Below are 23,448 nucleotides of genomic sequence, written 5' to 3'. Positions count from 1 at the left end.
CAAAAAAGAATGATTGTAATTTGGTTGGAAGAGGAAGTAGCCATATTATCGGTTGCACAACATACAAGATATGTTTTGGAGTTTTGGTAATGGATGGTTGGAATTTATAAGGGTAAATGGTTAAATTAGTCTTCGAAAGATCACTCACTTTTAAGTTAGTTCCTAGAAGATTTTTTATAATTAAATTCGTTTTTCAATGATTTCAAATTTATCATTTTAGTCTTTCTATCACTTATTACTAATGGCTTCAAAATTTGTTGATATGACACATTAAGTGACACCACAATATACACCTAATAGTCTTAATTAGCGACAAATATGATAAATTTATGAAATTAGATTAAATCACATCAAATTGAGGAATTTCAATATCTCAAGTTCTCTTCTCAATTAAATTTTAATTTGATTTAATTTCATAAGGTTATCTTACTAATAGTCAATTAAGACACCTACGTGTATGTTGAAATATTATTTATCGTGCCATGTTAACAAATTTTGGTACCGTTAACAAAAAGAATGGCCGAAGAACTACCGCGATTAATTTAAAATATTTGAAGAATAAATTTAATTAAAAACTTTTTTAAAAAGACTAATTTAAAAAATGAGTGATTTTTCATAAATAAATTTGACTATTTACTCAAATTTATAAGTATATGTGAAACTGAGGGCAATATGGAAAATTTACTTATTTTCTTGTAGTATTTCCATGGCATCGTAATATTCATGTCTATATTAATTTGATAATTGATATTATATATATTATATTTTTATTTCAATTAATTTTTTATTATATATAAATATTATTGGTACGGTTTTAATCTACTATATATATAATTTTTTTTGGTATACAAATTTATATAAGTTGGCCCAAACCCAACAAAAACAACCCTCAGTTTAGATTTCGTGTAAATATGTACTTTCCCAACTCTTGAATAATGCAAACGGTTCTTTTTCCTCAATCAAAATCGCGCTTAAAATTCAAACAACGATCAAAATCTCTTAAAAATATTTCAAAATCGTCGCAAAAAGTGAAGGAAGTTTTAAAGTTGAATTCGAAAAGAATTATGAGAAAATGAAATAAGAAAATGAAGAAGAAGAAGAAGAAGAAGAAGAAGAAGGAGAATATGAGAAAGAGGAAGAGTTTTGAATTATGCATAATTTATCAGTACAAATCTACCAAAAATTTTTAAACAATACACATGAATGTCTTAGTTTTACAATGAAATTTGCTACAACTACACAAAAATGTTTTTTCTAATGCTGCATTTTTTTCTTTTTTTTTCTTATTTCTTTCTTTCTTTTAGTTGAATGAATGTAAGTTCATCCTTTTCGAAGTAATTTTGCAGCATTATGTGTTTCTTATTTTTCTTTATTTAATTGTTGTATTTTTATTCTTGTTAAGAGAGTAAAACAAGAAGAAACTTGAGAAGGTAAAATAAGAAAGGAAAAATGAATAAGAAAAAAAAGAAGATGGTGATGATAATGAAAAAAAAAAAAAGAAGCAGCAGAAGATGAGAAAGAAGAAAAGAAAGAGTTTTGAATTATACAAAATTTATCAGTACAAATCCACCAAAAATTCTTAAACAATATACATAAATGTCTTAGTCTTATACTGAAATTAATGCTGCATTTTTTTCCTTCTTCTTTTTTTTTCTTATTTTCTTCTTTCTTTTAGTTGAATAATTGTAAGTTCATCATCTTTCAAGTAATTTTGCAGCATTATGTGTTTTTTCTTTTTCTTTGTTTGACTTATTCTTATTAAGAGAGTAAAACAAGAAGAAACTTGAGAAGGTAAAACAAGAAGGAAAAGAAGAATAAGAAAAAGAAGAATAAGAAGATGAAAAACAAAAAGAAGGCAGCAGAAGATGAAGGAGGAGAAAAAGGAAAAATTTTAAATTATGGAGAACTTATTAGTACAAATCCACTGAAAATTCTTAAACAATACATATAAATATCTTAGTTTTACACCAAAATTTGCTACAAATACATAAAAATATTTTCTTTGATGTAGAATTCCTACATTACATTCAATTCAAACAAACCATCAACGATGAAAAGTAATTTTTACAAACAAAAATAACATTATTTACCTACCGAATCATAAACTACTAACAAAAATATTAACTAGAATTGAACCACACGTCAGCCACTTGATTGGATTTAAAACAATAATCTACTTCGTTCTGGTTCAATTAACAATGTAAACTTGAATCATTCATTATCTTCAACAGCGAGATAACTATTCAAAACTAATTTCAGAGCTTGATTTCAAAAACGTAGAAAACGAAAGAAATTGTGAAAAAAGAAGAAAAAATGCAGAGAACGAACGAAGAAAACGCAGATATAGAAGAGAACGTAGATCGAAAACGCTGAGAGATTCTTTTGAAAAAGGTAATTATATATTCGCGCATTGATTGAAAAATTTGTTAGACAGTAGTGTATGAGGTAAATTAAGTTAAAGAGACTTGTATGAACTTATATATATAAATAATTTGTATGTGGAAAATATTTAAAAAGATTAATATGAGATGCGTTTCGATTTTAAAATTACACTAGTTTTAAAAGTATTTACTTAAATCAAATATATTTAGACCAAATTAAAAAAAAATAATTTCAAAAGGTGAAAAATAATAAGAGCTGATGTTGAAATTGAATGGAACCAAAAACTACTTTATTTTTTTTTATCCAATTTCTTATTAAAAAAAAAATAATTTCAAAAGGTGAAAGATAATAAGAGCTGATGTTGAAATTGAATGGAACCGAAAACTACTTTATTTTTTTTTATCCAATTTCTTATACATAAAACAATGATCTTAAGTAAGGGAAGATGAACTTTATCAAATCATACAAATTTTAAATTAATACACAAAAATATCAGGATAGATAATAAATTTGGAGAAATTAGGAATTATTTTCGAAAGTCAAATTCCTACCTAAACGAGAGTAAATATTGAAGAGATATTAGGAATGCCTATTTGGGAGAATCAGAAAAATATTTTGGGTTACCGGCACAGTAAAAAAGATCTAAAAACAAGGCACTAATATGAATAGAGAAGAAGGTGATAAACAAGTTAGAAAGCTGAAAAGAAAATTTACTAAATCAAGCGGGTAAAGAAATCTTGATTAATTCTGTGATACAAGCAATTCCAGCATATGTTATCAATGTTGTGATGTTGCCGAAGAATTTCTGTCAGAGAATTTACGCAAGATTAGCAAAATTCTGGTGGGCAAACACAGGAAAAGAAAAAGGGGTGTATTGGAGGAGTTGGACAAAAATCAGCATGAACAAAGAGGAGGGAGGCTTGGGCTTCAGGGACATGCAAAGTCAGAACCTGGCGTACCTAGCGAAATAAGCTTGGAGAGTAACGAGGAATCCTGATGCCACTTGGGTTAAATATTGAAGGGCATATACTTTCTAGAAACATATTTTTGGGAAGCGAAGGAGGGGAAAGGAGCATCTTAGGTTTGGAAAAGCATAATACAAGGAAGAGATTTTCTAAGAAGGAAAGGAAGATGGAGTATCGGACAGGCAAATCAATTAAAGTAAAGGAGGATAACTGGATCATGGGAATGAGTAGAATTCAAGCAGCCATAAATAGAACGGTGGACAGAGTGAGTGATTTAATAGAAGAAGGTTGTATCACCCTAATATTCAAATCCTTATGCTCGAGTCATAAGTTAACGATATTACGGTGGTACGACTCTCAGGTAGATTTTTAATACATAAATATAAGTATAATTGAAAGGAGTATTAATCGCGAAGACGTATCACTCACGTTTCGACAACAAAAAGATAAACCGTGAAGTCGAAAGCGATATACGGATAAAGGCATAAAGGAGATTAAGAGAAAGATAACAGATAGATATATAATATAAGTAAATAGCCACTAGTCGCGACCCGCGAAGTATAGGTCAGCTAGGGTACAGTATGAAAGTAGTTGACAACAGAACCTCCTAATCTCTCCCAAATAGAACATGAAAGCCTCTATAGGCAAGTTCAAAAGAGTTCAATACATAATATAAGTTATTCAAAATAAAAATGGAAAGATTCTAAGCAAAATATAAAGTATGGAATATAAAAAATCTTCGTCGTCTCTCAGACAAACCGTAGCTCACTTCTGAGCACCTGAACCTGTATCTGAAAAACAAGAGATATATACGGAATGAGAACTCTCGACCCATGGGTTTCTAGTATGGTAAAAGTGCCAAATAAATACAATGCACTGCAACAAAAACTCACTAAGCATCCTAATCTTCTTTTCACCAAGTATCCATCCTAGGTTCTCCTAATCCATGAATAGACAACTGTCATAAGGGAAAGCTAAATCTAATTCATATTTTCTCATACTTCCCAACTTTCTAACTCTCCAACAAACCAGGACTAGAATTATAAATAAAACCATCACCAGTTATTCTGCCTCAACAATACTATATCAGTACATCATATCCTCACCTAGAGCAAGTGAATTCACTTCACTGCGTCTACCCAGAGAGTTCAAATTATCTTATTCAATAATAATCATCATTATTCAATCTCATCATCAATTCATCTCATCAAGAACAGCCCTCAGCGTCCACCAACACCAGCATGAGGGGTCTCTCAGTTGTACAAACACAAGCAATACAGGTAAGTAATACACAATTAAAGTACAAGTAGAACAAGTAGCACATAATCAGGTAACATAGCATATATGATATAGCAATCCAAAATAAATAGGCAAACCCAAACAATTCAAACATATGCAAATGATGAATGCCTGCCCTATGACTGATGATATCATCTGTCGGTTATATAGCCAACTCGACAAGTCCTGATAGCTAACCATTGGACTGTCCCTCTGTCGTGCATCCCCAACTCGAGTTATTCTCGATCATCATCATGATCATAATCATAATCATATAACACCCACACTGGTGTTTATCCACAGGGGCGAGCTCATCCGAAACTTTCACAGTGTCCGGCCACACTTATGACATAGGGTCAGCAGAGTATCGAGTCTCCACCTGGAGCACGTGGTGGCTAGCCACTACTTTCACCCAGGAAAACTCGTATCTCAGATAGTGGAAGTGCAACATTCACATTCATTCAATACGCATATATGTAATTATACTTATTCATAATCAATAATGGCTCCGCCGTAACTCGGCAATAAACTCAGCCATCCGGCTCATGGTTCAATCCAGAACCAACCAATTCATAAACAAATATAGCCTTTCGGCTCATGGCACATAAAGCACTTTCACCGCCATCCTCCGTATCTCATACAATTATCTTTGATCATTATAGATCATTAATTCTCCCCTTTTTTCTTTCACAAGTTACCACATGCTCTAACCCCATTCCCATCATAAGGCATACCATAATGATTTAAAACACAAGGGGTGAGATTGGAGGCTTAGAAGTATGAAATTTGGCTTTGAAAACTCAAAAATCAACTTTGGAATGAAAATCAAGTCATGCGTGTGCGTCGCCTACGCGCACGCGTAGAAAATCCAAAAGTTCATCGACGCGTATGCGTCGCCCACGCGCACGCGTGGATGGAAAAACAACAAACTGACGCCTATGCGTCAGCCACGCGTACGCGTGGGTGTGGTTTGTGCCCTACGCACAAAACTGGCACATTTCTTGCACAACTCTCGGGAAAAATGTTGGGCAATTGGTGCAGCACATCGACGCGTACGCATGGGTGGTAAAAATCTGAAAACAACGCGTGTGCGTCGGTCACGCCTACGCGTGGGTACGCGTTCTGCCAAAATTTTTTTCTAAGTTAAAAGCTGTCGAATTCCCAGTTTCAAACCCCAATTTTCTGACAGGCATAACTTCTCTGTTTTTAAATCATTTTTTGCCCGTTCTTCGAACGACATAAACATTACGGATCCAAGTTCATTTCTAAACAAATTTGGCACAAATCGGGGATCCGGAGCCCAAGTTATGCTCCGTCAAAGTATGCCCAAAAACCACATTTTCATATAAAACCACAAAGTGCCATTTTTAAAACAAACCAATTCCAACCCTTTTCAAAATCAACCAAAACATACCAAAATCAACCTCAAGCCTCCTCAACTCATACATTATCCCTTTTATCAAAACACAAGCCACCAATCCACCATTTTAACCAATCTCAATCAATTACCTCAATTTCAAATACAATATCACATATTATATATATCTCCTCATCCCAATTTCCAACAATATCATTTTCAATCAACCATCAACATATACAATCGATATCATTCTCACCATCAACACGGTTTCATCCACTACTCAACCTCAACCAATCATCAAACATATATCAAGCATGCATATCTCTCATGCTTCATACCATCAAAACATCAATATTCATAATCACACATATGACTACATAATTTACCTCAACCAAAACCAAATCTACCTCATCTACACAATTTTACCCACAACCATCAAATTCCACATTTCAATTTCTCAAACCTTATTACTCAATAACCAAACCAATTGTTCACACATTCAATATCTAAAATCCATCCAATCACTTATATCATCACACAATACACACATCAACTTATCTTCTTTACCTCTTTCCGGCCTCCGGTCCAAAAGTCACGGCCTCCGGTCCAAATTCACAATTTAAATGCATATTCCACAAATCAATACTCATTATCCAATTTATCAAATTCTCAACACACCAAACATACAAGGCCACAAATTATCAACTCAATCATTAATTCACATTACATATCAACTATGCATATTAGCACCAACCATTTACACAATCCAAACTTAATCTTAGAGGCATCTAGTCTAGGAATTCTCATCACATCACACGGTACTTAAATAAAACTTAAACCGTACCTCTTGTAGCCAAACCAATTGAGCTTCTTAATTGGAATTCTCTACCAACTTTAGCTCCAAGCCTCACCAAAGCTCCTCAAGCAACACCAATCTCCCAATTGTGCACCAACATCACCAAATACACTAACATAACCAATTTCACATATATACATTAACCTAGGGTTCATGAAATTGATAAATCACAAGGGTTTGAGCACATCTTACCTCAGCCCATATGACATAGGGACAGAACCCACTTAGAATCCATGTTAGAGTATCCCTAAACAACCAAAATTACAAGATTTTAACACTAACCACCCTAAAAATGCATAGCAGTGGGGAAACTCGAAAACTGGACAGAGATGAATGGGATACTTACCACAAAACTTAGATATAATTGTAGAGGATGAAAAGAGCGACGCGTGGCCTCAAACGTCTCGTCAATTGGAGTTTCAGAGAGAAAGTTATGGTGATTTGAAGTTGGAGCTTGGATTTGGTTTTCTCCTCTCTTCTCTCTTCTCAATAGCTGCGCCCAAAACCCCATTCTTTAGGGCAAATGAGCTGAAATGCTCATAACTAATGTTTATATATGTCGGGTCTTGGGCCCACTTAGACCCGATTCACATATTTTTGTCCGTTGGTCTAATTTTGGGCCAAAACTTTTAAGATTAGCGCTCTAAATCACACTTTAAATATTTCTACCTTTCCTAATTATAATTCCCCATTTCTTAACCTTATTTACCTATAATCAATTTTCTCAGCTGCAGTACCAGACAGATCTCAGCTGGTACTTCCGGTTAAAATTTCAGTGCGCGTTTTTACGCAGAAAACTATGTTTTCCGTCTCAGAAAAATTCACTGAATCTAAATATCATATTTAAATGATCATATTCTCGTTGCCAAATCTTCTAACCATATTTGCTCCTATTTAATTTATTATTTAATTAATTACGATTAGACCGGATTTTACAAAGGTGGAGGATGGAATCAAAACAAAATCAGACAAGTTTTTCCACAGAACATAGGAGATATGATTATGAAAACACCTATAAGCTTTATTAATAAAGAAGATCGGATAATATGGCCTTACAGATATGACGAAACATACACAGTGAAGACAGGCTATTATGCGACTAAGATGGAGAAAAGAGAACATGAAACATGTTTAGCGTCATCAAGTACATATTTGAAGGAACTTTGGAGCGGAATCTGGGGAATGCGAGTCCCAAAAAAAAATCAAAATGTTTGCTTGGAGGGCTACACGTGATATAATTCCAGTAAATTATAACATATACAAGAAGAGAATCATAAGAAGTCCTATATGTCAAATATGTAGAACTGAAGTAGAAACAACGGAGCATGCACTATTACTATGTCCCTGGACGAGAGCTATGTGGTTTAGAGCTCAAAGTCAATGCATCCCAACACCAGAAAATGTTACTTCATATGGAGTATGGCTATTAGAAAACATGAGGCAAATCAACAGGGAAGGCAAAGAATCGAAAGAAACTATGATAAGAAAATTGGGATACCTAAGCTGGAAAATATGGAAATCTAGAAACTATGCAATTTTTTGGAATAGCAACACAGAACCAATGACAACGATCACAAGGGCAAGAAATTCGGAAACGGAATTTTTAGAGGCAAATAAAATAGATGAATAGAAGCAGCCAATCACAGACAAAAGAAATAGTATTGAAAATAGAAATCTGTATAGAAGAAGGGTTACTTGGAGGCCGCCAATAGGAGACAGGCTCAAAGCGAATGTTGATGGAGCTTTCGGGAAGGAATCCGGAGAGGGTGCAATAGCTGTTGTAATCAGAGATAATGAAGGAAAAGTGGTAGCATGATCAGCTAAAATAGTCAAAGCAATATCAAGTTTATCAGTGGAATCAATGGCATTAAGGAGTGCTCTTATTCTAGCAAAAAACTTACAATTGAAAAATATCCTATTTGAATCGGATAGTTTACCTCTCATCCAACCAGTGAAAGCGAAAGAAACTATCGATGAGATTGATCCGATTCTAAGGGATATCTATGTCCTGGTGGAGGTTACATCAAATAGCGGTTTTACGTGGACACTTAGGGAGAGCAATCAACTAGCACACGAAGTGGCAAGTCTTGCGATAAATGGTAGACTAAATCGAAATTGGACCTGGGACCAACCAGTGGAAATTAAAGGGATTGCAAGAAGAGAAACACAGAGTATTTTCAAACAGACCATGCCCGAGCAGCAACATTTTCAACACAATTTTCAAGTTTTGTGGATAGTGAGAGGGCAGTAAGATGACACCTGAAGTGTTAGCCCAAGATACCCAAAGACTCTGAACCAATCTTGCATCATGGCATCCTTGTAAGTAGCAAGAATCAGACTTGCGATAGAAGATGGATTAGAACCGTGGGATTCTCCAGAAAAGAAAAGAAAAGAAATAAGCCGCGGAATTTTCGGCTTGCTATCTTGGTGCGATGAAGGCGCCATAATTGAAGATACGATTCTTACTGCTGGATGGAGGTGCTTTAAACGGCCGGATAGGATGGAGATCCTGCTACGCCTCCCCTTGTGTCGCTAAGTAGAGCGGAAGAAGAGTGACGGCCACAACGGAGCTACAACGCACCAGCCATCAGGACAACACAAGTAGGAAACCAACTCTGACTTGGGCGGCGGCAACTTACCCGGAAAGGACGACATCTACCGAAGTCTGAAGTGAAGGCGCGCGTCGTCCTGTCTTCGACGTTTCTGGCTGGGCATTTCAAGCAACGCGAGATCGAGGGGGAGCGCAGGACAGAGCAGCAGTGCTGCTGGTGAAAACCCTGGCGAAAGCTCCGATACAGGGGATGGCGGGAAGAATGGTGAGAAGATAGTCTTCAGGAACGGGATAAAGCACCGGTAAAGGAGCAGCGGCTGCAGATTCGGTGAAGGAGAATGCATCCAGTGCCAGGTCGGGTCATAGGGTTGGGGGATCTAATTTTTTGTGGTCTGGGCTTCTGTTAGCCTAGACCCTGACCGAAAAAAAAGCAACCTCATTTTCTCAATATTATAGTTCATCATAAAACTAAAAAATATTTCCATTCATAAAAAATTGATAGCTACAATAATTTAGGAGTCAAAAAATATTTATATTTTTCATATTAAAGACTACATACACCTTCCTGGCTTCCTTCTTCGAAAATATTACATATTTATTATATTTTTATCAAAATTATTTTTATATTAAAAAATAAAAGATATAATATAAAAAAAAGCACAAAATAAATATGTAACTCAATTTGGCAGGGATCTTATGAATATAGAACAATTTTTGACGTTGCATATGTTAATTATTTCAAAGTCCCTAATGATCAATTCAAAGTTTCAAACGTGGAAATATGGTCACCAACTAATTATTAGTCAAAGAAAATAAGGTGATTGTTGACTTTACAATACGCATGTTTTAGAAATTATGGAAATTGTCATCAGTGTATTATTGTAATATGTGGTTATCCAGTGGCGGAGCTTGAAATAAAATGTTTGGGGGTCAAATAAAAAATAATTGTCAAAATATTTTTGATATAGATCCCATTTAAAATAAGTTCGTCTAACTTCATCTCTTTAATTTGGGTGATATTGTCAAATTTAAAGCCATTTTCTAGGATCTCGTTCCAAAGAATTAAGGTCAAACTCATCAAATGTAACTCTTTGAATTTTTGGAGGTTGTATCTCACTTTTTTATGATTCATTAAAGTAGAAGAACTATCTACAGTGTTGATATTGTCAAAGTTATATGTTCTCCTTCTTAAATATTAGCCTTCCTCTTAAAAAATACATTAATTCTTTAATTTTTCATAATTATTTTTTATGAAAATTTGAATATATATCCTGTAAAATACGTAAAAAAAAGTTAGAATGACAAATATTAAAATTTATAATATTTATTGAATTTTTTTTATTAATTTATACGAATACATTAATATCAATATAGAGTTGCGAAATGCGAATACACTCAGTCCAAATCTAACATGTTTTGAATATTTAAAACTAAAAACTACTGTATAATAAAAGTAAGAGATGAAGACTGAACTTTGGCATCTTAAGTCATAACAAAATATTTGAGCCAATTGAACTAATTTTTTTATTTTTTGAAAAAGTATTACTAATTTTTTTACCAAAGTTTGGGGGATCATGGCCCCCTTGTCTTAACTAAATTCCACCCCTATTTAGCTTAGCTTATTATTATGTGAAATAAACGTTTTTTTATTTACTTGATTGTCTGTTTTGGTACAAAGTCTTGGAATTTTATTCCTAATAGCAGGGATCGATAATGACAAAATATATATTTACTCATCAAAACGCGTTTAAAATAGAGAGATATCCCACACTTTAAAGGATAATAAATAATTAAAAATCATACCTAATATATGCGTACATCAATTTTGTTTATGAAGAAAAGGAGTATATATGTAAAGTTGTAAAGATTCTATAAAAATGTTGAAAAGTATATTGGATTACAAAACAATATTTTATTTCTACTTTTTTTTTTTTAAACTCTAATTCGCAAACACCTCCGAAGGAATAAAAAGAAAAAAACCCTTCAAGCTGATATGGATTAGACTAAAGCGTTTTTGTTTGAAATTATGTTTATTTTCTTTTTATTGTCTTCGACGTTTCTGGCTGGACATTTCAAGCAACGCGAGATCGAGGGGGAGCGCAGGACAGAGCAGCAATACTGCTGGTAAAAACCTTGACGAAAGCTCCGATACAGGGGATGGCGGGAAGAACGGTGAAAAGATAGTCTTCAGGAACAGGATAAGGCACCGGTAAAGGAGTAGCGGTTGCAGATTCGGTGAAGGAGAATGCATCCAGTGCCGAGTCGGGTCATAGGGTTGGGAGATCTAATTTTCTGTGGTCTGGGCTTCTGTTAGCCTGGATCCTGACCGAAAAAAAAAAACAACCTCATTTTCTCATATTATAGTTCATCATAAAACTAAAAAAGATTTCCATTCATAAAAAATTGATAGCTACAATAATTTAGGAGTAAAAAAATATTTATATTTTTCATATTAAAGACTACATACACCTTCCTGGCTTCCTTCTTCGAAAATATTACATATTTATTATATTTTTATCAAAATTATTTTTATATAAAAAAATAAAAGATATAATATAAAAAAAGCACAAAATAAAGATCGTAACTCAATTTGGCACTGATCTTATGAATATAGAACAATTTTTGACGTTGCATATGTTAATTATTTCAAAGTCCCTAATAAGGTGATTGTTGACTTTACAAAAAAATAAGGTCACCTACTAATTATTAGTCAAAGAAAATAAGGTGATTGTTGACTTTACAATACCCCATGTTTTAGAAATTATGAAAATTGTTATCAGTGTATTATTATAATATGTGCTTATCGATCACTTAGTTTAGCTTATTATTACGTGAATAAACGTTCTTTTATTTATTTGATTGTCTATTTTAGTACAAAGTCTCGAAATTTTATTTCTAATAGTAGATCAGATAGATAATGATAAAACTCAATATATTTACTCGTCAAGACGCGTTTAAAATAGAGAGATATCCCACATTTTAAAGGATAATAAATAATTAAAAATCTTACCTAATATATACATACATCAATTTTGTTTACGAAAAAAAAAAGAATATATATGTAAAGTTGTAAAGATTCCATAAAAATATTGAAAAGTATATTGAATTATAAAATAATATTTTATTTCTACTTTTTTTTCCCTTAAAACTTTAATTCGCAAACAACTCCGAAGGAATAAAAAAAAAAAATCCTTCAAGCTGATATGGATTAGACTAAAGCATTTTTTTTTTAAATTATGTTTATTTTTTTTTATTGTGAGTTTCTTATATAACTTTGTCCAAAAACTTCTTTATATTTTTTAGCAATTATTGAATAATTTAAAAAATATTATTTGTTTATTTTTATTTTATAATTTAACTTTTTAGAAATTAGAATAAATTATTTAGTTATAAAATTAACGCTTTTATAAACAAAACGTTTAAAATTTCACTATTAAATGTAATAAGATTGAATAGTTTATGGGGCATTTTATTACAAAACAAGTTCAAGAAATAGAGAAATTACATCATGACATACATAGATAACAAGTAAGATGGACATAATAGCAACATGTATGAATTATTACTAATTATGACAATATATTGTTAAACAATAAAAGCAACTTCAAATATACTTTACGATTTCAACAAGATAATTTTATTACAATATACATCCAAGAGATTATAAAAATAAAAATAAAACAATATACCTAATCTTTATTATTTGAATTGGAATGTGTTTAATACGGTTGAATATTCAAATTTGAATTTTAAAAAGAAAATAATTAATTATTGTAGTTAAAAATTGACAGATAATCACTTGGTTACTAATACTTTTCCAAATAAAAATAGTTTTGAAATTGACAAATTAAAATAATTTTAAAATGAAATCCTAATGAATACATGTCACTATAACTATTAACTTATTATTTGTCTAAATAATAATACACATTCTAAAATCTTGTTGAAATAATAAGTCCAATCATGATGTAAATATATATTGAGACAAAAGTAAGTTAGAATTCTTTGAACTTTTATTTGAAAAGTATCAACTAAACGTTAAAGCTTAGTACAGACTTTTTGGGATTTCATTAACTATTGTATACAGACGGAAAAGAGACAAAATCAAAGTAAAATCTGCAGTTTATGGTTTTGGTTTGTATAAAATCTTGGTGTAGTTTTAGTCAAAATCATCATAACTCTTGTATATATCAATTTGAAAAACGGCCCCTAATAATACTTACGACTAAAAACACAAACAAAAAAGAATTATAGAGACCAACACTATAAATTACTAATTTTACAACAGCAAAAACAAGTCTTATCCTTTCGGTTTTTAAAATTTTTTAGCATGTATATTTAAAAAATACTTTAACAAATCCTTTATAATAATGAAATATGATCTTAGTGTATTCATATTTATTTTTAGGAAAAATAATATGATGACAGAAAAATAAGATTGATGATCATTATTTGTCAATAAAATAAAAATATGTCAAACTTTTGTCATGCCACTACAAGAAAACCGGCAGATAGCAGCGGTTATTTAGTAGCGGTTTTATTAAACCGCTGCTAAATACAATATGCCAGCAGTTCTTGTAGCGATTTTTTGAGACGCTACCAAATGATCATATTTTGCAGCGTTTTTTCGGTAACCGCTGCGAAATGTACCGTTTTGTAGCGGATTTTATAACGGTTTGAGGGGACGCTGCTAAATAATGTCATTTTGCAGCGGTTTTTCTGTAACCTCTGCTAAATGTCCAGTCTTTGAAAACGTTGATCTTCGTTTTGCAGCGGTTTTTCCGAACCGCTGCAAGATTTTTTTAAGTTGAATTTTTTTTTGTATAAACATTATTGCCTTCTTATAATTGTTCTAATCCTCGATATTTTTTTAATAGAAAAATAAGGTTCAAATACTGCAACTTAATTAATGCATTAAATAAATTTTCGATTTTGTGTTAAATAAAAAAAATTCATTACTTAAAAACAAAGCTATACATGGATAACTAAAACCGAATTTACGAGTCATGTTGGCTCTTGTAGTATCAGCCATTCTGAGTTTGTATTTAACCATAACTGGTACCATAAAAATCAAATAAACATCTGAATTCACTAACTCAAAACAAAGTTCAATAGAGCATAAAAACCAGAGTTACTAAAGTAGACAAACAAGTTTTGAGTCAAATTTTTCCATCAACATCGTATTGACCTGGCCAAAAATACTCTGTCAAAAAAGCGCTGCACGAACGTGATACCGGATCCGATAACTCATCTCCAAACCATGGCAGCTTGTTGAGATCGAAACCCCTTTTTCCAGCATGTACGACATCTTCTCTGTGTTGGATGTTTAAAGTTTCATTGTCTTCTTCTGGAACCCTATTAAGCTCAACATCCCTGGAGATGTCATTTCCACCGGAGGAGATAGCATCTAAATCATCTTCTGAATCAGTATCTGCTCCATCTAGAGTGTCAGCAACTACTTCGCCTGAATATTCAGGTGACACTGAATATATGAACATGCAACCAACAACATATTAATCTACTTAAAAGATAATGAATACTTCCTAGTCATTCTAGTTATTAAGGAAAAAATTTTTTGGAATTATGGAAAGAGGACTTTCAAAATTAACAAATACAAAATTAATTATTACCCTCTCCTTCGTCAGTAGTTTGGACAGATTTCTTGGAAAGAAGCTCTCTAATAGCACATTCTATATACTTCAATTCCTCTTTTGAAGCAATCTCCAACTCAACACCATGCGAGTTATTAAAGCGCATCTGCACCATAATAAAATGTATAGTAGATGGTCTATTTTGTAAAGCACATTGTGTCTCTGTAATTCACTTTCTGTGCTAGAAATTTATTGAAATACCTTTAATTCAGCAAGTATGTCTTCAGATGTCCTACCAGCTACAAATGTCACAAAAACATATCCAAATTTCTCCTCGTACCTTGATCCCCATTCATGAAGTTCCTACAAATTTTGGCATGAACGAAACAACTATCACTGGATAAATGTCATAAGCATATAGCAAGTTAAAAGTTTTATTTTTCAAATAATGTTTAACTCAAGTGTTTAATATTACAGCTAATGAACATACCTGCACAGTAGCTTCATTCGCCATTTCCAAATATTCATTAGAACAAGATCGACCCGATAAAGCCTCCACCCAAGACCTAACATTCAACTTACGTGACCATATGTCTCTGGCAACCGTAATTGCATGTTCCAATGAAGAGAATGGAGAGGCCAATGCCATTTTGTTAGCAAATGTTGTGCTTGCACAGCATGATGAGAAATCTTCCGTTTTCATTTCTCCTGTTACAACACCATTTAATATTAACTATATTTGTCAATGATAATAACATTGTAATTCAAGATAATTTACTCGATGTCATAATTTTCTTTATTGGAGATTAAGAACAAAAACAATGATGATGAGAACAACAAAGTCTTGACAACTAAATTTTGAAAGCAAAAATCATTGGAAAAAATGAGACACAGGTGGCATTCATGAAAATCAACTTGTAATGAAAACTTCATTCAAATAAAAAAACACATATAGTATTGTAACCAGCAAATTGCGTACATCATAAACACTGTTAATCTTATCAAAAACACACAGATACTCTAAAAATGCTGCACATGTTTTGTCATATTTTCACTATGGCACATAATCTATGTTATCAGAAACATCTGCTACTGGGTCTTCTATATCATCATTCTCAACTGTAAATCACTGATGTCACCTGCTGCTGACATGTTCAACCCGCGCTGAGGAGAAAAAGTCGCTTCAACATCCTCATTTTCTCCTCCCATGTCATACAAGTCTCATGGTTTTACATGAACCAATACACTCCATTCTTGTTCTACTTCATCATGTACATAGTACACGAGCTGAGCTTCTGATGCCAATATGTACGGTTCATCCTCTTCTCGATCACCGGTGTGAATTGGACGAGCGAAACTAACGCTGGTAAGGCCCAGATGGTCTTCTTTGATTCCTCTGCTCGTAGTTGTATCAGCCCAAATACATTTGAACAAAACCACTGTGAAATGACAGCTGTAGTTTAGTTCGATTATGTCCACAATTTTTCCATAATATGGAACAATACCAACAGCCACTCTGTTGTCACGCATGCTAGCATAACTTCTTGTATTTGATGAGACATAAACTCCACTATTTTGTGTTTTCAGCCCGTCTTCCTTTGTGATAGTTCTAAACTTGTATCCATTGACGTTGTATGCCCCAAACCGTCTTGCCTGAAGCATGGGACCACATGCCAGCATTTTCATTTCTTTCGAATGTACAGTACTGTCCATTGGAACCTTGCACCATAAAAAATTTGAATTTACAATTTATAATTCTAGAAAACGAATAAGTTGGTCAGGTTAAATTTCTACGAACCTCACGCTTGAACCGCCGAGAAAATTCTGTATGCACAACACGGTCTATCTTAGAGTGCGACCTCGTTTGATCCCGTAACTTTCGCTTGGTTTCTGACCTAAATTTACTTTATGACATAACAAGAAATTAGTCCAACGACCGAGTGTTTGAAATTGGTTATAATCGTGCTTAATGATTACATGTGCATACTTACTCAATAAATGGAGCGACGGCCTCGCAGTTGACTAGCACATGACGATGTGCCTGATCTATTTCCATTGGGGTTAGTGCAAAATGTGATACAGCCCCCGAAGCTTTTCCAATTTCAGGGAACATAGTACATCCTGCATTGTTTGTTATCTCAACAGGTCGATCGTCAACTCGCGCTGGACGGTTGATTCTAGTCTCAGTATTATCCAAATATCTGGAGCAGAATGTCAAAATCTCCTCGGATAAATAGCCCTCCGCAATTGAGCCTTCAGTTTGTGCCCTGTTACGCACGTATTGCTTCAATCGTCCCAAGTACCTTTTACATGAATACGACATAACGTTTAGTAGATACGTAAGAAAATTGGAAAAAAGATTCTTAAATGAGTTGATTAGCACGCTAACCTTTCTATTGGATACATCCACCGATACTGTACCGGGCCACCAAGTTTTAGTTCATCAACAAGGTGCACCGTAAGGTGAACCATGACAGTGAAGAAGGATGGAGGAAATATCATTTCCATCTGACACAGAGTTTGCACAACATGATTCTGAAGGGCACCAAGCTGCATAGGATTTATAGCTTTTCCACAGAGTTCTCGGAAAAATGAGGACAGATTCGCAATCACATTCGATACTGGACTTGGCAATGCATTCTTCACCAAAATTGGAAGTAATTGTTCTATTAGAATGTGGCAGTCATGACTCTTCAACCCATACAACTTGCGCTGCCGGATGTCAACACAACGAGCAATATTGCTCGAGTAACCATCTGGAAAGATCACGTTCTGTAGAGTCTTCAGAAATACATCCTTCTGTGGATTTGACATTGTGAAGATTGCTGAAGGATATTTACCACCTTCGTCCGGCCACAGTTCAGGCCTTATACCCATGCTTTGTAAATCTTTGCGAGCTTTAAGATTATCTTTTGATTTGACGCTATCGTTTAAAATAGTGAAGACCACATTGTCACAAATGTTTTTCTCTATATGCATCACGTCAAGGTTATGACGCAACATGTGATCCTTCCAGTACGGGAGTTCAAAGAACACACTCCTCTTTTTCTAGTACGAGTCATCTTGATCTGCATCTTCACTAATGCGTCTTCTTTTGGCTGTCAGAGTTGAGTTCTTCCCAAACGTTACTTGCATGTTACACTGCTGTTGTAAGATATCTATTCCAGAATACTTCTTCGGTGGATTCCTGCTTTCAGCTTGTCCGTCAAATCGACTACGGTCTAGTCTATACTTATGGCTCTGAGGCAAGAAGCGGCGATGTCCCATGTAACACCATTTTCGACTGAATGTTAGCCGCTGAGGCTTAGCGTCCACATTACAGTTCGGACATGCTAACCCACTGTACGTGTTCCATCCCGATAAATTTTCCAACCCCGGAAAATCACTAATAGTCCACATTAGCGCCGCACGCATATTGAAAGTGGTCCTTTTATTAGCATCATAAGTTTTAACACCATCCCACAATTGCTTCAACTCATCCACCAAGGGCTCCAAATATACATCTATGTCATTACCCGGCATTTTAGGACCAGGAATAATCATAGATAGGATAAAAGATGTTTGTTTCATGCAAAGCCAAGGAGGAAGATTGTACGGAATAAGGATCACTGGCCAAATGGAATACTTCGTACTCATATTGCCAAAAGGATTAAATCCGTCACTAGCTAAAGCTAAACGAACATTTCGCGGATCGTTGGAAAAACATTGATACTTTGCATCAAATTCTTTCCATGCTTCAGCGTCCCTTGGATGCCTCAAGTACCCATCATTATTGTCAGACTCTTTATGCCATACCATGTCAGTTGAAGTCTTGCTACACATGAATAACCGTTGCAGTCGTGGTATAAGTGGAAAGTAACGGAGAGTTTTTGCTGGGAGAGGCTTTCCGTTCTTCCTGACTGGTATTTTGAGTTTCGTAACGGAACCCTTTCGTATTTTTTGCTTCCATCGTGAAGTCCCACACTGCTTGCATTTGGTCGCGTCTTCATCATCACCCCGATACAACATGCAATCGTTCGGGCATGCATCAACCTTTTTATATTCAATCCCCAACTTTCGTATAGTTTTCTTCGCTTCATAGAAAGTTGATGGGAGTTTGGCTTGCTCGAATGCATCCCGCAATAAGTCCAAGATCATCGCCATAGCCTTGTCACTCACCCCGCACATACACTTAATGTGATAAAGTTTCACCAGAAAAGACAACTTTGAGTATTTCAAGCAGCCGGGGTATAATTCCTCCGCTCCATCAGCAAGAAGATCGTGAAAATCCTGTGCCTCACGACTTCGACCATCGTACAAGTACGGCAACTCCAGATCATCGTCTTCTACAGGATCCCCGGTTGTGGTCTCCTCACCTCCAGGTGGCATTGTGAACACATAAATAATTACGCACCTTATGTTTATAGGTCAATGATACCAAAAAAAATAGTCTGGAATGTATATCAAGAAGAGGCAAAATAGTTAGTAAATATAAAATAATTTCCAAAAAATTTATGAAATTCAGCAAAATTTTTCCAAACAGTGTTATCACAAAAATAAATTTAAAATGAGTATATTATACACTAATAATATAAGATAATCAGGTGAACCATTTGAACCGGTTAGGTTTATCAAAAAACCGGTTCTCTAAAAAAAAATAGAAACCCCACACCGGACCCTCTCACCCATATGTCTCATCACTCTCACATAGTAAACTAAATCCCTAGTTTGCTTAACCTAGGGGAGAACAGCCGCCGCCAACATTAGCCCTGAGGCAACGCCCCACTAACCATTGTCAGCTCCCCCAGCCGCCGCCACTCTTCTCTTCCTCACTGTATCTCATTGTCGTGGGCCAGTCACCGTCGCAGGCACGCGGGCACTCACCGTCGCTGCTCACTCACCTTCGATGCTCACTCACCGTCGCTGACCGTAGCTGCTCACTCACCGTCGCTGCTTACTGACCGTCGCTGCTTACTGACCGTCGCTGCTCAATCACGTCGCGGGTAAGTTCTGGGTTGTTACTTTCTAGCAGTGTCTTCAAATATTCACTTTTGGTTCTGGCCTTGTGTTCTTCAGACTTCGTTTCTTCTGTTCTTGTTTTTTTAATTTTTTTAATTTTTTTATTTTGTTTTTTATATGATTAATCAAATGTGAATATATTTGTTTTAACTTGAATTTGAGAAGGAATTTCATGTCTTCATTTTTTTAAGTAAAAGTGTAACAGATAATTTGGGATAGAGAAAAGGAATCATATAACTCGTGCTTTTTGAATGTGTGATAGTTACAAAAACAGCGTCCACAAGTACATACAGAGAGGGATATAGATGAGGTGCTAGAATAGTGTGAGAGAATAGACAATTGTGAAAAGATCTGAGGATGGGGTACTATATAGGGTGAATTAATATTGTTGTTTGGCTATTTGGATTATGGCATCAGATTCATGAATGTGATTGGCGTTTCTAGTTTAGGTTTGCTGTTCACATGGCAAGTGGCCTAATCAGGTGGAATTGAAGTAAAAATAACACAAGGGTATTTTTGGTTCAACATGATTCTATTTTTAGTTTTTTTTTTTACTTTTAAAATTTTGTAAAGAAGTAATAAAAATAAGATCTTTTGTTTTTTTTCGTGTATATCTTTTCCCAAAAATTTATAAATAAAAATTAAAAACCAGACACCCAAAACTCAGAGTTTTTGACAAAGATGAGGGTGAGAGGTGACAAGTTATGTGATGCTTTATTTTGTTTTGGTCCTTCACATAATGGAAGTTATGCATGTGATGATGGGGCATTAACATAGATATAGATAATAGATAGGATAGGAATGGAAAGATAGAGCTCACAATGTGGGAGGATGAATAATAAATTTGCAATCTAATATTTGGTTGCTGAAGGGTGATTTACAGCATGTTTTCATGTTCCCTAATCCTAATAGTAGCTAATTCATTGCTCACTATACTTTTTTAAGCACAGTATTGATTTTAATTAGTTTTGGACGTACTAATTTTTTCACATGGAATTGTTCATAAAGTTTAAGTTTTTTTTTTCATTTTCCTTGTGGCTTATTTGCTGTTATACATAATTGTGTTTATTTTCAAAAGACTGTGTTTTTTGTTTGTTCCAAAAATTTGTGTTAGTTTCATAAAAAATTTATGCTAATTTTTTTTCTGTTATTAAAAAAATAACACTGTGAAGATTTGATTAGATTTTGTTAAAAAAACATTTATTCACTTACTATTTTTCTCGTTCATAAATCACTGCCAAGGATTAGATCCAATGGAAAATGTAAACTTTGTATGCTTGTAATGATTTACTTGTTAATATACAGAGTTAAAATATTTGTTCATAAATCATTATAAGTGTATATTTTATTGAAAATTGTAAAATATAGAGTTAAAACTTAGCTTACCCAAGCTGTTATTGTGAAACTTACCCTTTGGCAATTTAATCATACACGATCAATTTAGAGCACCCGAGAATGCTGATTGTTAGATATTTCATTGTTTGTTGTTTTTTTTATAAATATTCCTATAGGTGTTGTGTTGTTGCTGTGTTTTAAATGTTCTTTTGATTCTTTGTTGTGTTGTTGCTGTGTTATATTTCTTTTTAGATGAATGTTTGTACTGATTAGCTCTATGAGGACCTACACACTGAGTAGCATTACTGCAATAAAGCTTTCCATGTTAAAACTTTTTGGCGATAAAAACTGACACGATGCCATGAATTTAGATACGTTTGGAGTTTTCTTAATGTGTAGGGGAGATTTTAGAAACCTATTTAGAAAATTAGGAGAAGCACTTATCAAACTAACGATTTACGGGGGATAGAGTTTAAAGATCTAGTTTGGAGCATAGCAATTACTCTTAAAGACGAAACCGGAGCTAATAGGATAACACAAACAATATTGTCATAAGAATGAAAAAAATTAGTTAAATAACGCTAGTACTGAGATTTTGCATTACTTGAAAAATTAAGTACAACGAAACCTTGATATTAACAACTGGAAGGGAGAGTAGTGTTTAAAAATGAAAACGGTGGTACCTGGATGAACGTGTAGTTGGAAATTGAAGAAACCCACAGACGACTGTTGTTGGCACCAAAAATTTAGAAAGAAGTAGAGTGGAGATAATGAGTTTACAATTGTACTTAAGTGAAATCTGTTATTATATAGTCGACCAAACTCATTTAAAATATAAGATATTATCAAGTCTGTTTTGAAGATAAGTAATAGAAAAAACGAATTTGCCTATATGCTCCGGATTTACAGTCTATTTTTTGAACAGAAGCCTTTTTTTCAGTTACAAATAATTAAATAGAAGGCTAAATTAATAATTAAACAAAAAGGTTAAACTAAGTAGTAGGAGAAACGGGCTAGTCAACTCAGATAACAAACAAATTTAAATTTGAATTCAAATAAGCTAGTTAAGTAAAAGCCTATAAATCTGATTGAGATGAAGTTGTTAGGATTTCAAAAAATCACCCAACGTTTTAGCAAAACTTGAAATCAAATAAGCTAGTTAAGTAAAATCCTAAAAATCTGATTGAGATGAAGTTGTTAGGATTTCAAAAAAACCACCCAACGTTTTAGCAAAATTTGAAATTAAAAATTGCTAGTTAGGTAAAAGCATATGAATCTGATTGAGATGAAGTTGTTAGGATTTCAAAAACTACCCAATATTATAGCAGTGTCTTCCCTCTTCATAACCTACTATGCGCCTCTTTCACCCCACACCAGTTTATACTTCTTATTTCAGATAGAGTTTACACGAACTCTTCTTCTATTCCTCTGCACAATAATCATGTCCTTCTAATCATTGAGAAGAAGGCTCTTAAATTTAACCAAAGGGTTGAAGTGCTTCTGAAACCGTGATTTGAATTTGAATAATTTCTGCCCAGTCACTTAAGGTGAATAAATTTGTCCATCATTGTTCCTTTTTCACTCTTATGTGATTAAATTTTATTGTTTATATCTTTCTGCAATTTATGAATAGTTTGATGATGATTTCTCCTATATGTAACAGATTTTCGTCTTTTGCATTAGCTCTTTTTCGTAATATTTTTCTGTTGTTACTGCAATATTTAGTTCGATACAACAAAGATAAGCACTGGGTCACGTTGTTATCATTTTTTATTCTCCAAAGTGTGCCTTCAAAAATTATTTAATCTTCTTATCACGGAGTTCGAGCATGAGCAATCCAAGCAGTCATAGCACAAGCACTACAAGCAGGAGCCCTTGATTCTCTTCTTTCCACGGAGGTCCGACACAGTTCCAGCACACCAGTGCCTGCTGCCTGTATCAGTGTCCACCATCCACCACCGCTGTAGGCACCCCCGTCCCTTTTCTTTTTGCCCTGTTCTAGTTATATTCTTCCAGATTTTGGTCCATTTTCCTGTTTAATTTTACTAAGTTTTATTAATTTGGTTAATTATTTGATTTTGGAGCGAACACACTTGGGCCCAACTTCTCAAACTTCTTCTTTCATCTTGGAA

At 34.0% G+C, this 23,448-nt stretch overlaps 1 protein-coding gene across 1 annotated transcript; it reads right to left on the bottom strand.

The window, feature by feature from the left end:
- Positions 1-18,031: 18,031 nt before the first annotated feature.
- Positions 18,032-19,351, bottom strand: LOC107463919 (uncharacterized). The gene has a single exon (XM_016082798.1). It carries the CDS (start codon positions 19,349-19,351, stop codon positions 18,032-18,034), a length of 1,320 nt encoding a protein of 439 aa, XP_015938284.1.
- Between the last annotated feature and the right edge of the window lie 4,097 nt (positions 19,352-23,448).

Source organism: Arachis duranensis, chromosome 9 (assembly GCF_000817695.3).
Source record: "Arachis duranensis cultivar V14167 chromosome 9, aradu.V14167.gnm2.J7QH, whole genome shotgun sequence".
Classification (NCBI taxonomy): domain Eukaryota; kingdom Viridiplantae; phylum Streptophyta; class Magnoliopsida; order Fabales; family Fabaceae; genus Arachis; species Arachis duranensis.
The sequence above is the reverse complement of the archived record's forward strand: the minus strand, read 5'-3'. Positions and strand labels throughout refer to the sequence as shown.